Below are 15300 nucleotides of genomic sequence, written 5' to 3' on the forward strand. Positions count from 1 at the left end.
GAGAGGAGGCTGGTAAAGCTTATAGGTGATAGTGTAGTGGGCAGTGGTGGGATGACTCATGGAAAAATTCCTGTGGTAGTTGGTATTAGAGCTGCACCTTTTTTAGGCTGAAGTCAGCTGATGGGTATACTTGCTTAAAGGAAGTCTCTCTAACAAAGGAACCACCTTCAGGCATCCGAGTAGTGAAAAAGGTATTAGAGATAACATTAGTGAACTGCTTATAGATATTAACTCTGACATTATTGATATATAAGAGCATCACTTAAATACTGTGACAATTCAGAGGATTCCTTTAGCAGGATACAGATTAGTCGGCAGTTTTTGAAGGAGTTCTTTGCGGAATGCAGGAGTGGCCATGTACGTACAAAACAGCATTCCATTTAAGTTGGTGGATGTATCAAAGCATTGCACTGAACAGATATTTGAATTCTGTGCAGGGTTAGTTGAATTTAGTGAAACTAAACTTCTAATTGTTGTTGTTTACAGGGCCATAACTCTGATCTCAGAGCATTTCTGCTAATGCTAGAGAGGGTTCTTGATTCACTTTAAAGGAAGTACCAAAAATTATTTGTATGTGGTGACTTCAATATTAATTTTGTATGTGATGTGAAAGAAAAAGGATGTTGGAAGATCTCCTAAATTCATATGATCTGATGCAGACTATTTTATCCAGCCAATGTGCAGGGGAACAGTAGCACAACCACAGATAATATTTTAATGCATTCTTCATTACTAGATGGGCATTCTGTTAGTAAAAGAATGTATGGCCTTTCAGACCACAATGCACAAATTTTAACACTGAAAGGTTTTTGTACTCAAACAAATGTTATGTATAATTACAAACTATGTAGAAAAGCAAATCCAATGACAACAGAGTGTTTTTCTAAATCTCATTAAGGAACAAGAGTGGCAGGATGTTGTAACACCTCGGTTCAGTTTACAGTGATAAAATCTATAGAAAGAATAATTTAAAATTAAGAATAGAATTTTTAGAGGGGAAAATAGTGTAGAATCAGAGTTTGGTAATTGCAGATCAAAATTATAGTATATCAGCAAGTAGTTTAACGTCTAGTACAGCAAAGCCACGGAAGCTCCGTCATGGAGAAGGCAATGACGTTAAACTCTTCTGATGAAAAACCTATAAAAAGGCCTGATTGTCATTATTGCCGCCTTTTTTTTCCCTTGATTGTTTCATTAAAGGGCGGGGAACCCATGTCAGTCAGTGAGACAATAATTAGATTGGACTTTATCGTGTTAAGATTCACGATAAACTGTTAGAATATTACGGAGATTAAAAGTGATGTAGTGTATGATCTCTGACTGTTGGTAGCAACAGAGTATTAAGGGGATTTTAGGACTTTAGTGCTAGATTGGAACTTTATGGACATATAGACAACAGAAACTCAAATTATCTGCTGATACGAGTGAATTCAGAGGTACCGGTATTCAGATATTAACATGAGGACTTTTGAAAGTGTCATGTGCTGTTAGTTGCGAATCTGGACATAGAGCGCGTGCATATCGGCATTCGTGGACTATTTAGATTCCTCCATCACCATCACCATCTTAATCCTTGAATATAGAGTGAAAGTGAAATACAAGAGTGTTGTACTTATTTCATTTACCTAGTACTAATCAGTGAAGGTTTTAAGGAACCAAAGCTATTCAGCAGTAAGTCAGCACCATCTCGCAGAAAGCATAGGCATTAACTAACACGCTAACTGAAGTGAATGTTTACGTGTTTTACGGACTGCTTAATATGAACTTTTGTGACTCTTTGACGTCCCCACTCCCTCCGAAAGGTGGCACAGGCTGTCTTAATCATAAAAGGGGAGAGTTTTAGCCGGGTAAATTACTAAATAAAAGCGATATTTACAAGACTCGTAGTAATAGCAAAACACAAGGCCCGCACCTCATCGGAGAGTCGTCGCTGTCACGTCGGGAAGTAAAGCTGGAAAACCTACTGACGATACATATCTACGAGCAGACATTGACATGGAGTAACTAAAAAGGGAACTACAAGAGAGTTGTGGATGCTTCAATGTTTATAGGGCTAACAACATAAATGACAAATATCAAACTTTCTTTAACACATTTCTCATGAACTTTGAGAGTTGCTTTCCTTTAGAACATTCTAAACAGGGTACTAGCAGTAAGGGCAGCATAGGTGGCTGACTAGTGGGATAAGGGTATCATGTAGAACAAACTGGGAACTATATCCAAATGTTAGGAGTAGTCAAAATTGAGCTTCAGTAGCCCATAACAAACTGTACTATAAGGAGCTTAAAAATGTTATTAGGAAGGCAAATAGTATGTGGTACGCAAATAGAATAGCTAATTCACAGAATAAATTAAAGCCATAAAGTCACTCGTGAAGGAAGTGTCTGGTCAGCAGCACAAGGACGAGGGTACTAAGTCACTACGTAGTAAAAATGTTTCTGTTACTGGTAAGTCAGATATATGTACATTATTTAACAGTCACTTTCTGAACATAGCTGGTGAATTAAATAAAAACTTACTTTCTACAGGAAATCACATAACTGTCTTGGAAAATGCGTTTCCGTGACTGATATCTGAAATACTCCTCTGTGATACTGACAAGTGGGAAACTGAGTCAATAATTAAATCACTGAAGACTAGACTCTCATGGACATGACAGAGTATCTAGCGGAATACTACAGTACTGTTCTGCACATGTTAGCCCTGTATTTAGCCATACTTGTAATTCTTCCTTTAGGAGTGGTCAGTTTCCTGAACAATTAAAGTACTCAGTAGTAAAACTGCTTTATAAAATGGGAGAAAGGGATAATGTAGACAATTTTAGACCAATTTCTATGCCTTCATTTTTTGCTATAGTCATTGAAAGGGCTGTGTATGTCAGTATAATTAATCATATCATTTCATTTCACATAATACGCTGTCAAATGTAGAGTTTAGTTTTAGAAGCAATTTAAGAACTAAACATTTCATATTCTCCTTTCTCTGTGAGGTACTGGTTGGATTAAACAAAAGGTTTGAAATGTTAGGCATCTTTTTTTATTTAACTAAGGTGTTTGATTGTGTTGATCATAAAATATTCCTCCAGAAGTTGGACCATTATGGAATACGGGGAGTAGCTCACAATTCGTTCACCTCTTACTTTAATAGCAGACAGCAAAAGTTCGTTCTCCACAGGACTGAGAATGGCAATGGTGTGGGGTCCGAGTGGAGCATGGTTAAATGGGGGTGCCCCAGGGATCAATGCTGGGACCACTCCTGTTCCTTAATTACATAAATGATATGCTTTCTAATATTACAGATGATTCTAAAATATTTCTGTTTGCTGGTGACACTAGCTTGGTAGTGAAGGATGTTTTGTGCAATGTTGGCACAGTTTCACGTAGTGCAGTTCAAGAGATATGTTCATTTCTTGTAGAACATAAACTAATCCCAAATCACAGTAAGACTCTGTTTTCACAGTTTCTAACACATAATTCCACCAAACCTGATGTTTAAATCACACAGAACAGGCATATGATTAATGAGACTGAACAGTTCAAATTTCTAGGTGTCCAAATAGATAGTAACCTGTCATGGAAAGCCCGTGTTCAGGATCTTGTTCAAAGAGTTAATGCTGCCATTTCTGCTATTAGAATAGTATCTGAAGTAAGTGACAGTTCAACACGAAAAGTATTCTATTTTGCTTATCTTCATTCGCTTATGATGTAAGGTACTATATTCTGAGTTCACTCGTCCCATTCTCAAAGGGTATTTTTAGCTCAGAAGTGGGTGCTTTGAGTAGTAAATGTGTAATTTCCTGACTGTCTTGTCAAACCCTGTTCAGTAGTCTGGGTATTCTGATGCTGGTCTCTCAATATATGTATATTCTTTACCATAATTTCTTGTTAACAATAACAGCTTATTCCCAAGAATTAGCATTGTCACTCAGTTAATACTAGGCAGAAATCCAATCTGCATTTGGATCACACTTCCTTGACTCTTTTGCAGAAAGGCATGCAGTATTCTGCTACATCCATTTTCAATACGCTAACACAAAAATTCAAAAATCTTACCAGTAATCCACATGCTTTCAAATCCAAACTGAAGAGTTTCCTCTTGGGTCACTCTTTCTATTTTGTCGAAGAGTTCCTTGAAAAAATTGAAGCTGATTCTGTGTTATATTGTTGATTCTGTTTACATAATCTTATAACCTGACATCTTTTAAGATTCACTCCTCCATTTGGTCCTACAAAACTAGACATGTAAAGTAAAATAAAGCAAGTGACTTTCTCTGATAATTGAGGTCATTCCATGTTTATTTTCTGTACTACTTTAGTTGTATGAATTAACATGTTGTTTCCCTAACCGTGTGTGGACATTAATCATTGTGCAGGACCCAACATGCACTATCCTGCAATTCAGTAATTATTTTATTAAGTTAGGTAGGGAAACATTCCTACACTGTCTCGAAGCATCTTCTCCACCCTTCATCTGAATTATACACAGTATATCTGGAGCAACCCTATGCATTCACTGACTGAAAGGGGATGATCCCCACACTGATATGATGTTTCACATTGGGTCCTCTGGTCGGCCTTGCCTTCACTCCACACATAAAAGAAATAGCATCAAATTTCCATTCAATTTCACTTTTACCAGAATTCTCAAAAAATTTAGAAAAGGTAATGTACAATTGGCTTTATAACCATCTTATCACAAATAACATACTGTCAAAGTCACAGTTCAGATTTCTAAAGGGTTCTGATATAGAGAAGGCTATCTACACTTACAGTGAAAATGTACTTCATTCATTAGACAAAAAATTGTAGGCAACTGGTAATTTTGTGATCTGTCAAACACATTTGAATGTGTAAATCACAATATCCTTTTAAGTAAATTAGAATAACAGGAAATGCTGCAAAATGTTTCAAATATTATATCTCTGGCAGGAAACAAAGGATGCTATTAGGAAAGAGACATGTATTAAGCATCAGGCATCATCCAACTGGGAACTAATTACATATGGGGTCCCACAAGGTTCCATCTTAGGGCTCTTACTTTTTTCTTGGGTATACCAATAACCGTTCATCAGTAATATTACCAGATGCCAAGTTTGTTTTGTCTGCTGATGATATAAACATTGCAGTAAGTAGCAAATCAAGTGTAGTCTTAGAAAGACCGACTAATAAAATATTTGTGGACATTAATCACTGGTTCCTAGCCAATTCTTTGTCACTAAACTTTGAAAAAAACACATTACATGCAGTTCAGAACTTGTAAGGGGTGTCCCACGAGTATATGCCTACGATATGATGACAAGCAGATAGAAGAAGTGGACAGTGTTAAATTCTTGGGATTACAGCTTTACAATAAATTCAATTGGGAAGAGCACACCACAGAACTACTGAATCGTCTAAACAAATCTCTATTTGCAATGTGAATTCTGTCAGACGTAGGGGATATAAAAATGAAAAAGCTGGCATACTAAGCTTACTTTCACTCCATAATGTCATATGGGATTATTTTTTGGTGTAATTCATCAAGCCAAGCTAAAGTTTTCTGGGCACAAAAACATACAATAAGAGTTATATGTGGTGTGAACTCAAGAACATCCTGCAGAGGCCTGTTTAGGGAACTAAGGATACTAATTACTGTTTCCCAATATATTTATTCCTTAATGAAATCTGTCAAAAAATATATCACTTTTTCAAACCAACAGCTCAGTTCATGGAATCAATACTAGAAATAAAAATAATCTTCACAAGGATTTAAAGTCACTTACTCTTGTACAAAAAGCTGTGCGTTATTCAGGAACACAAATTTTCAATAGCTTGCCAGCAGCCACAAAAAGCTTGACAACCAATGAAATTCAGTTTAAGAGAAGCCTAAAGGATTTATTGGTGGCCATCTCCTTCTACTCCATGGACGAATTTCTCAGCAGAACCAACTGATTTTGTGTGTGTGTGTGTGTGTGTGTGTGTGTGTGTGTGTACATAAAGTACAATCTAATGTCTGCACCATTTCACCATTTCAGTGCAGTAATGTGTTCATTGTAAATAAGTATTGTAGTAGTTGTATTATATGTTTATCACCTTATAAATAAAAAAACACTTTTTTTAAATTTTAAATTCAGTGCATTGGTAAATGAGTGTTGTAACATGATCCTTTCACACACACACACACACACACACACACACACACACACACACACACACACAAAAAAAAAAAAAAAAAAAAAAAAAAAAAAAAAAAAAAAACCACACATTCCACTTTAAATCTGTGGGATCTGTGGAAGGTACATTAGCTTCTTTGTTCTACATTCTGGAAGACCTCCTCACTAGAGATCAATTGGTTGAAAGTAAATCTAATCTAATCATAAAGCACCTGAAAACTGACAAAGAAAGGCCAACACTCGCGATGCTTTTCTTCCATCATCCATCAAACAGGAACCTATTTGCAACTGGATTCCTCCATTGGATGGTCAGTAATGGTAGTATAAAACACTTTTCCACTGATGGCATTCAACAGCCTTCTTGGACTGGTTCCTTAGAGATGAGATGTGGCTGCTGTGCACAGTAGTCGGTGACTCACATATCTTCTCATCCACTTGTGATGGATAGACTTTTGCACTTAATTAACACTTCACAGTTTAACAGAGTATCCAGATTGCTGACTATAACTCGTCTCATTGATGACGGAAGGGATAAGTTTGTCCTCAATGGTAGTGTTGTTGTATGAATTTGCTTGAGTGGCTTCATCAATAATCACGAGCTCAATCTCCCAAGTCTAGGGTTACTGGTGATGCCTGCCAGTGGTTCCATCCAATGGTAAATAAGAGGTGCATTCTGGTAAAATGATAAATTTAAAGTTCTGTGTGTCGCACTGGCAGTTATTCGGACGATGCAGGTCCCTGTCAGAATGAAATATTTTCCTTTTGTAATCTTCAGCACAATGATCCTTGAATCTCAGAACATAGTATTCTTAAGCCAGTTACAATAAGCATCTGAAATCTCAGAAAATGAATTCCAGAACTGACTAGTAGCTAACAGGTTGATAGATGATGATGGTGACAACATGATTACCTGACACCTTGGCAAATGTCATTTGCGGAGGATTTTCATCTGTACTCTTCTCACTTCCATAGATGATAATTTTGTTTAGTTTTCCTGATTTCAGAAGCTTAATGAATAGCTCAGATTCTGCATGGTGACAAGGAACTACTGCAATGCATTGGTGAGAGACACTGACCAGGATATGGCAATGGGCTTCATCCTGCAGGCTGATTGTAATCATCTGCAATTACACGGAGAGCATAAAACTGCCCTGTTGTTTGACACCTTGCATCGTAATAGTTCTCAAACACTCTTCTTCTTTATTTCTTTATTTACCATACCATGACATGTGAAGGGAAGTCGCAGTGGAAACACACTGACCTGTTGTCCCCCACCCTCCAAATGTTTGATTTTCTGAGTAGCAGTCACATTGAGGAAGAAGCTGGTCAATATATGTCATCAAGAATCTTAGATGTCGTATGATAATTCTGTCATAAGTGCAGAATTTCTGAATCCATTTCTCAGTGTTGATCTGGGCTGTAGAGATTGGTGCCAATAATCAATGAATCTCTTCTTGAATTAGAGCTGCTACATCTTCCTGGATGTATTTAACTTCCAATACTGCTGCTTTCAGATGTCTGGGTTTGACACTGACAGACACAATAAACAATATGAAAGATTGGTGTGTCAAACATGTCTTTGAAATAAATGTGGCAAAAATACAAATGATGGTGTTCAGAAACGGAGGTGTGATCTTCATATCAGACTTCAAGTACCTAGGGGTGACGATACAAACAAGTGCAAAATGTTCCACAAAATATGTAACAGAGAAAGCAATGTAAGCAACAATGGCTATCCATGAAATAGAATGCATTAGAACCTTCTGCCTAGAGACAGCAGTGGTACTATTCAGAGCCAAAATCACACCACTACTGATGTAAGGCACAGAAATCATCAGACCAAATCTCACAGTGAAAAATCTAATGACACTAGAATGAGTAATGTTGATTTATATGAAGAAAGTGATCGGAGGGCCCAAGACAACACAATCCAGACCCATATACCTGCTGGTGAGGGAATCCTCCTTCCTCATTGAAGACCTAGGACAAACCTGATGCTACCTAATGCCAGTGCTTTGAAAAGTCTACTAAATGCAATGAAGGAAAAAAGGGAAGACATAGCTCCAGAATTTTAAAGAAGAGGCATCATGTCTGACTGAATGTAGACAATGACATGTTCACCAGAATGGCACTCCACAGTTTCCACCACCCTATTTGCAAAAACACATCAAATCATAAGTTAAACACAAAGTGTGAGTGTAAACCATGTCACTGAATATGCAAACATTACTATACTGAACTCTGTGCCAAAAGGACATGGTCAATAAGTGACTATGAAAACTACAATCTGTAAAATTTCTAATTTCGTGTATTATTATAATTTACTTTGAACTTTTACAGCTATTTGGCTGCCATAAACATATTATTAATAATGCCAAGAGAAAGTATGAAGATGAAGAAATGGATCAGGATGAAGACTATGCATCAGTAATGTCCTGAAGCACATTTTAATATGACTCAAATCTTAATTTGCAATTTCCCAATTTGTCTTTTCAGACTTTTGGTACAAATATCTCCTTAAGTTTACAAAGCATTGCACTAAGGTTTTTCTGTACCTTGCAGTTTTCTGTACCTATCCACTAGACCTAAACTTTATTACAGATTTGACTTAATTATACAGAAATAAAATTTCTAATTAGTAAAAATATTCTAAAAATTAAAGTATATGAAGATGTATTTTTTTGTAGTTAATACAGTTAATGTGCCGATACAACAGGTCTAATAACTCAACCAACTTGTCATATACATTTGGTAATAACTTTGTCTCCTTCACCTGTGTATTATTGGATTAAATGGTACCTGAATTTGAAGCAACGAGTTAGAAAATCTTAAGTGTAACTTTTTAATTCTTTTTAATGATATGGTTATAATAGAAGGAAACATTCCACGAAGGAAAAATATATCTAAAAACAAAGTAGATGTGACTTACCAAATGAAAGTGCTGGCAGGTCGACAGACACACATACGAACACAAACATACACACAAAATTCAAGCTTTCGCAACAAACTGTTGCCTCATCAGGAAAGAGGGAAGGAGAGGGAAAGACGAAAGGATGTGGGTTTTAAGGGAGAGGGTAAGGAGTCATTCCAGTCCCGGGAGCGGAAAGACTTACCTTAGGGGGAAAAAAGGACGGGTATACACTCGCACACACACACATATATCCATCCACATGTGTGGATGGATATGTGTGTGTGTGCGAGTGTATACCCGTCCTTTTTTCCCCCTAAGGTAAGTCTTTCCGCTCCCGGGACTGGAATGACTCCTTACCCTCTCCCTTAAAACCCACATCCTTTCGTCTTTCCCTCTCCTTCCCTCTTTCCTGATGAGGCAACAGTTTGTTGCGAAAGCTTGAATTTTGTGTGTATGTTTGTGTTCGTATGTGTGTCTGTCGACCTGCCAGCACTTTCATTTGGTAAGTCACATCTACTTTGTTTTTAGATATATTTTTAATTCTTTTTTTTTTTAAAAGGTCAATACATCCTAAGATGTTCAAAATACTTGCAAATAGTTTAGAAGTATTCTGTTTTAACTGTGATAAACTACAAATCTCTAAAACATGTACAAAAGAAATAGTGCATGAAAGAAATAGTGCTAATTTTCTCAAAATAAGTACTCTGTGTCCCTAAAGAGTCTTTTGGGGTAGCTGTTGCCTATCTTCAAGTGTCTGCCAGTTCAGGTTTTCCATGATGCAAAACAAAGTTGTAACCAGAGATGGACATTATTCAAATAAATGTCTATCTCTGTAATTATTCAAATAAATAGATCATTCCAAAATTTTATTATTATTATTTATTGAGACTTTTCTCAAGAAAGAGGTTTCTCTCCAACATAGTAATGCATTCAGAAGATCCTATTTGCATGGAGGTCCCCAGCTTCGATGTAAAAACCACTGTTCACTACAGGTTCAAAAATTTTTCCATTTATTATAAATGGAAATATTTTACAGCCTATAATGGACAATGTTTTAATGTTTTCTTTTGAAAAAGATACCAAGGCTAAGGACCCATGTACAAACATGACTATCTGAGAGTATTGTTATACTAGAGAGAAATTTCTTAAAACTGTTTATTTGCTATTGACCCATTTTGACTGTATAGTCATTAGACTACAGTCATAATATAAGTCATAATGACTATTTAGTTGGAATAAGTCAACAGTAAATAAACGTAAAAATTTTATAGCCTACAATGGACAATATTTTCTTGTCAAAAATACACTCATAACTTACTACAATGAGTATTCTACAAGTATTCAGACACTATCTCTTCAAGATGTTCACCCAGATATTTCAGTCTTGAGTATCATTTTCTTCTTCACCAAATCTTTTCACGGCCACTGGTACATTTTGAAGCCAGGTAGCCATCAGTATCCTCTTCCTCTTCTTCTTCTTCCTTTAATTTCCCACTCCCCTATCAGTTTTGGTATTCCTGCTTCCTCCATTCTTCTTATAAGTCTGTACCACTGTAAATTTCCATGATCCATCACAAAACATATTCTTTCTTCCACTTCCTTTATCACACCAATTTACTTTACATGGCCTTTCCTGGAAATTCTTGCTCATCTTCTTCAGAAATCCATCTCTCTATCGTCTTCATCTTGTATATATGTCTCTGATTAGTTGTCCAGCTCTCTCTGTTCCCATACAAGACCATATTCTCTAACATTGACTTGAATATGAGTCTTTTAGCTCTATTCCTTACATTCCTGCATCCCAATGACATTACTTCCACTACTAATTCTTTCATTATAATTATTTGTCATTTATTGTTCATAACTTAAACCAGCAGAAAAAATGCTCTTTTTAGAGCACAAAAAATGTGAATATGTTTCTGTATTTAAAAGGCTCTGACTGAAAAGTGGGGTATCTGTTCCTGATTCTACTTTCCTTGGCACCTTTGAAAAATTTCCTAAAAATTTTGGCATGCAAAGTCACACTTTTTTTTAACATGCAACTTGTCTCAAACTCCCACAAGCTCCCCAAACTGTAAGTCACTCACACTCTCTTGTACATCACTGTAAACTGCTCAAGCCGACCAACTTCCAGTTGCCCTTTCTCACTCACTCATTCATCCCAACTCAGTTTCATTATGTATTTGTGTCTTTCTGCCATTGTTATCTGTGGTTCCCTTTGTTCTGTCCCATGACTACAGTCTCATCTCACTGTCACTGTCTGTCTTGCTCTCTCTTACTGTTAATACCTCATTCCTTCCTTCTTGCTGCTGCTGTCTCTTCTCACCATCACTATCTCTCTCTTCCTTGTTGTCACTGTCAGTCTTTCAATTTCACTGGCTCTCAGGCACTTTCACTTTCTACTTCTCTTTATTCTTACTGAAATAATGCAAAACTAACTTTACACCTCAAAACCGATTTTACATGCAAAGCAATTTAGATTTTGCCTCATAACAGATTTTAGGCGCAGAAATACGGTAACACTGAACCCGTATATCTTGGAAGCAGATAAAGATATCACAAACATTTTCATGGCTGTTTGAGACTGGGATCGTAGGAATATATCATAAAAATTTCAGCAATTTGCTGTGCATAGCCATCTTGGAATCCTTGGCTGGTTTTGGTCCACCGGTGGAATTGTGGGTTTTCTGAGGAACTGCCGATGAACTAATGGTGCCTCTATAAGTTTCACCAAGCCCACAGTAGAGCACATCAAAGACAAAAAGAAGCAAACGATTTGCTTGATTTGTCTTATCAGGAGGAAGTGTGTAATTTTCATACTTTGGCCCTCTCCTGTAGGGTAGTGACACTTATGACAATCCTTCTCTTGCATATACAAAAGGTCCCTAGCCCAAGGGCTGTCCAAAACACTTGACCCTGCCTTATCATCACCAACAGAACCCAAGGTATGAGCACTAGAAAATCCCCTTTTTATGTGCAAAATTTTGGAATATGTTAGGTATGCATGAGATAGCCTGCATACTGATAACAAATAACACCATATACCATTGCATTTTCTTTGCTTGTTCCTTGAACAGAACTGTGTCATATATAATCAATGTTTCTTCCTGAAGCTCAGTACAGGTTTAGTTTAATGAATCATTTATTAAAGTCTTGTAAAGTAATGTGCCTTGGTGACACAGTTGGTAATTTCTAGAGTACAAAACCAAGGATCAAGGATTTGATTTCCTGTTAGTGCTATGATTTTTTCTATTGCGTATCACTTCTTTCACCTTTAACAACGGGAAAAAAAGAAAGAAAAAAGCAACTAAAGCTACAGCACACTTCAGTAAACATATTAAACTACATCTACCTATAAAACAGACTCATATTTTGGTTCATAGGTCAGAGGAAGGCTAGGGCATGTCACCTTCAATAAATCAATGCACTGTAATGTTCAAACCAATCTTCAAGTAGAGCAAAGCTTTACAGCATAACAAATGTAACATAAAAGTACTTCATGAACAAATGACCTCTGCACTTACACCACCGACATGGCCCAATTCAAGTGATTCTACATATGCCAGTAATTCCTCCTCTTCTTCCCCCAGCAATACAGAGTGTGGAAGCACTCTGTATAATTAGGTCAATGATGAGACAGCAGCCTTAAGTCTTAAATCTGCAATACGTTCCTCAACTTTACCAAGACTGATATGGGTGTCTCGCAGATATAATTACACAATTCTCTTGTGTTTCTACTGTCAGAAAATTAGTGAAGAAAGTACGGGTTCTGTCAATGGCAATGACTAACATCAACAGACTTTAAATATAAAGTGTCCTAAAATGGCATTAGCCGAAGTACATCACGAAATTAAACAAAAGTGTTATGTTTTGCAGATTGCTGCTGGATGTCCAAAGTTGCCACAAATAGTTGCAAGTGTTTTAAGGCCACCTCTGAGTAAAATTTCATTACCGGATCTGGTATATGCATATGCAGTGACATAGAGCTTTGGGGTTTGAAAATTTCAAAAGAGACACTGAGTTTGAATATACAAAAAGAGCCCAAAAAAGGTGAAGAAACTGGTTGATGAGTTTCAAATGACTGTATGACAGAACAGGAAAATTTATATTTCGGTTCTGACTTAGATTCTGGAGGTGAGACTGACATGGTATCACAGCATCCAAGTTATTCATCAAAAACTGGAGTGAAATTGACAATTTTTCAATTTTTTGCTGAAGATCATGATCTTAAATAAAGGCAATTTTCAGGAGAAATAACACACCTTACCCTCTTTCACATGTGTAGAACATATTTCATTTTAAACAATCCCAATGGAAAATCTTCCAAAATTAAATTAATGTTCTAATGAGATGTGTGGAAAAAAAGTTTTGAAAACAAAACATTAAAAATTACATTTTCTTTATAAATGACAAAGAACTGGAGCAATCAATGCATTTAAATTTCAGATTTATTATTCATAGCCCTTTTTTACTCACACATGACAAATAAACATTTTTATTCTAAAAATCAACTTTACTCATCATTCATGAATAACAAATAATAATTTTAATGTGTATGTGTTGTGTTTCATTTGAATAAATTTTGTCCAACTCTCCCAGGGACTACTTGAGCTGCCCTTCTTTGTATAAATTCAAATTCCTCTGGTAGCGAATTTCACATGGGTCCCACGCACTAGAGTAATATTCTAAGATGAGACATACAAGTGTTTTGTAATCACACTTATTTGTAGAATTACTGCATTTTCCCAGTATCCTACCAATGAACCAATGTGATCACACTGTTTCATATCCTCACAAATGCTTACACCACAGTGTTTGTACGAACTGGCTGATTCCAACTGTGACCCATTGATACTGTATGAGAGGTAGTCATAAAGTTTTGATTGTGTTCAGTTTTTCAATCTTTTGGATTTTGTCATTTACAATGAGGTACCACTGTAATCTTATGAATGATAGAAAATTTGGACTGTGGCATGGGGAATTCAATATGCACCAGGATTGCAGACATGTGCCTGTAAACAAACAAGTAACTGATCGTGAAAATTTATTTTTTTAAGGATGTAGTTAAAACTTCATGACTACCCTTCATAATCACAAGATACTATTTTTCTGCATTTTGTGAAGTACAAAATTTTACATTTCTGAACATATACAGCTAATCTTTAGGTTAATCTGAAATCTTGTTCATCATGATATACCAAATTATGAGCACGTAAATTATTTTTGTGTGAATTCTACATCTGTTTTTTAACAGACAATGTCATGTATTTCAGTTTCATTTTCTAAAATGTCATATTTGTGCAAAACAGCAAGACAAACTAATACCCACTATCTGGCATGGATGAGTCCAAAGAGAAATTCATTATACTTACAAGGAATGGGCGTCTTGTATTTATCAGGATCAGTTGCTATGAGCCGGCGTTTGAGCTCATTGCGCCCAACACCTGGAGGTCCAATCAAGACCAGAGGCCTCTGCAGTCCTGGACGTGGGTACAGTTTGGCCACTTCCTCGTAGGTTGCTATCTCCTCGCGGTCAAAGTCATCATTCTCTGCTGTGTCATACATAATCTTTTTAGTTTTGGGTTTAGAGGCACAGCGAGGGGACTTTGGGGACTGGCATCCTGGTAGGACTGAAACAGAGCACAGACCTACAGGGAAGTTAGTGGGAAGCAAATGTAAGCCTAATGTCCAGACACCATTGTCTTCTCCTCCTGAAACCGATAAAAATAAAAATGAAAATTAACGAAACAAAACTGGCTAGTTATTACCAAAGCAAAAACAAAAAAAGCACATGCAAAACATTAAGAACACAAGTCATAAATACTGTACATCTGAACTGAAGAAAAGTTTACAACTTTACAACAAATGAGAGTGCTCCACTGCTGTATAAGAAAACACTATTTGTAGCAGTTCTTGTGCATCAAATGGAGACCTCACACTCCCATTCACTGCCTTTTTGACATTGGGTAATGTAAATAATAATTGTGAGAGAGAAGTGCACAGGGATTTTGAAAAATTACTGTAATTTTTAAAGAATTAAATATAAAGTTATTTTTTGTTTTATTATGCAAGAGCTTAAACATCTGGAACAGTTGTGTGAGAAAATTACATTGTCAGTAACCATACATATACTGACATAAAACAAACATACACAAATAAAACAAAAACAAAGATCCATTACCACATAAAAACTAAAATAGTTCTGGTGCCTGTTCTGTGCTTTACTTTTCTTTTAATG

General features: G+C 36.4%; 1 protein-coding gene across 13 annotated transcripts in view; it reads right to left on the reverse strand.

Annotated features, from left to right (window-relative positions):
* LOC126189034 (MAGUK p55 subfamily member 7) overlaps window positions 1–15300 on the reverse strand; it is a 265575-nt gene that overhangs the window by 95185 nt on the left and 155090 nt on the right. For 5 of the 13 annotated variants that reach the window (XM_049930869.1, XM_049930868.1, XM_049930864.1 and 2 more), the window contains one exon: window positions 14435–14773. In XM_049930869.1, the coding sequence (XP_049786826.1) occupies window positions 14435–14773 (339 nt within the window). The remainder of the gene's footprint in view (window positions 1–14434; window positions 14774–15300) is intronic. The other 8 variants (XM_049930877.1, XM_049930875.1, XM_049930873.1 and 5 more) reach the window with 4 other exon arrangements.

This window comes from Schistocerca cancellata, chromosome 5 (assembly GCF_023864275.1).
Source record: "Schistocerca cancellata isolate TAMUIC-IGC-003103 chromosome 5, iqSchCanc2.1, whole genome shotgun sequence".
NCBI classification, from domain to species: domain Eukaryota; kingdom Metazoa; phylum Arthropoda; class Insecta; order Orthoptera; family Acrididae; genus Schistocerca; species Schistocerca cancellata.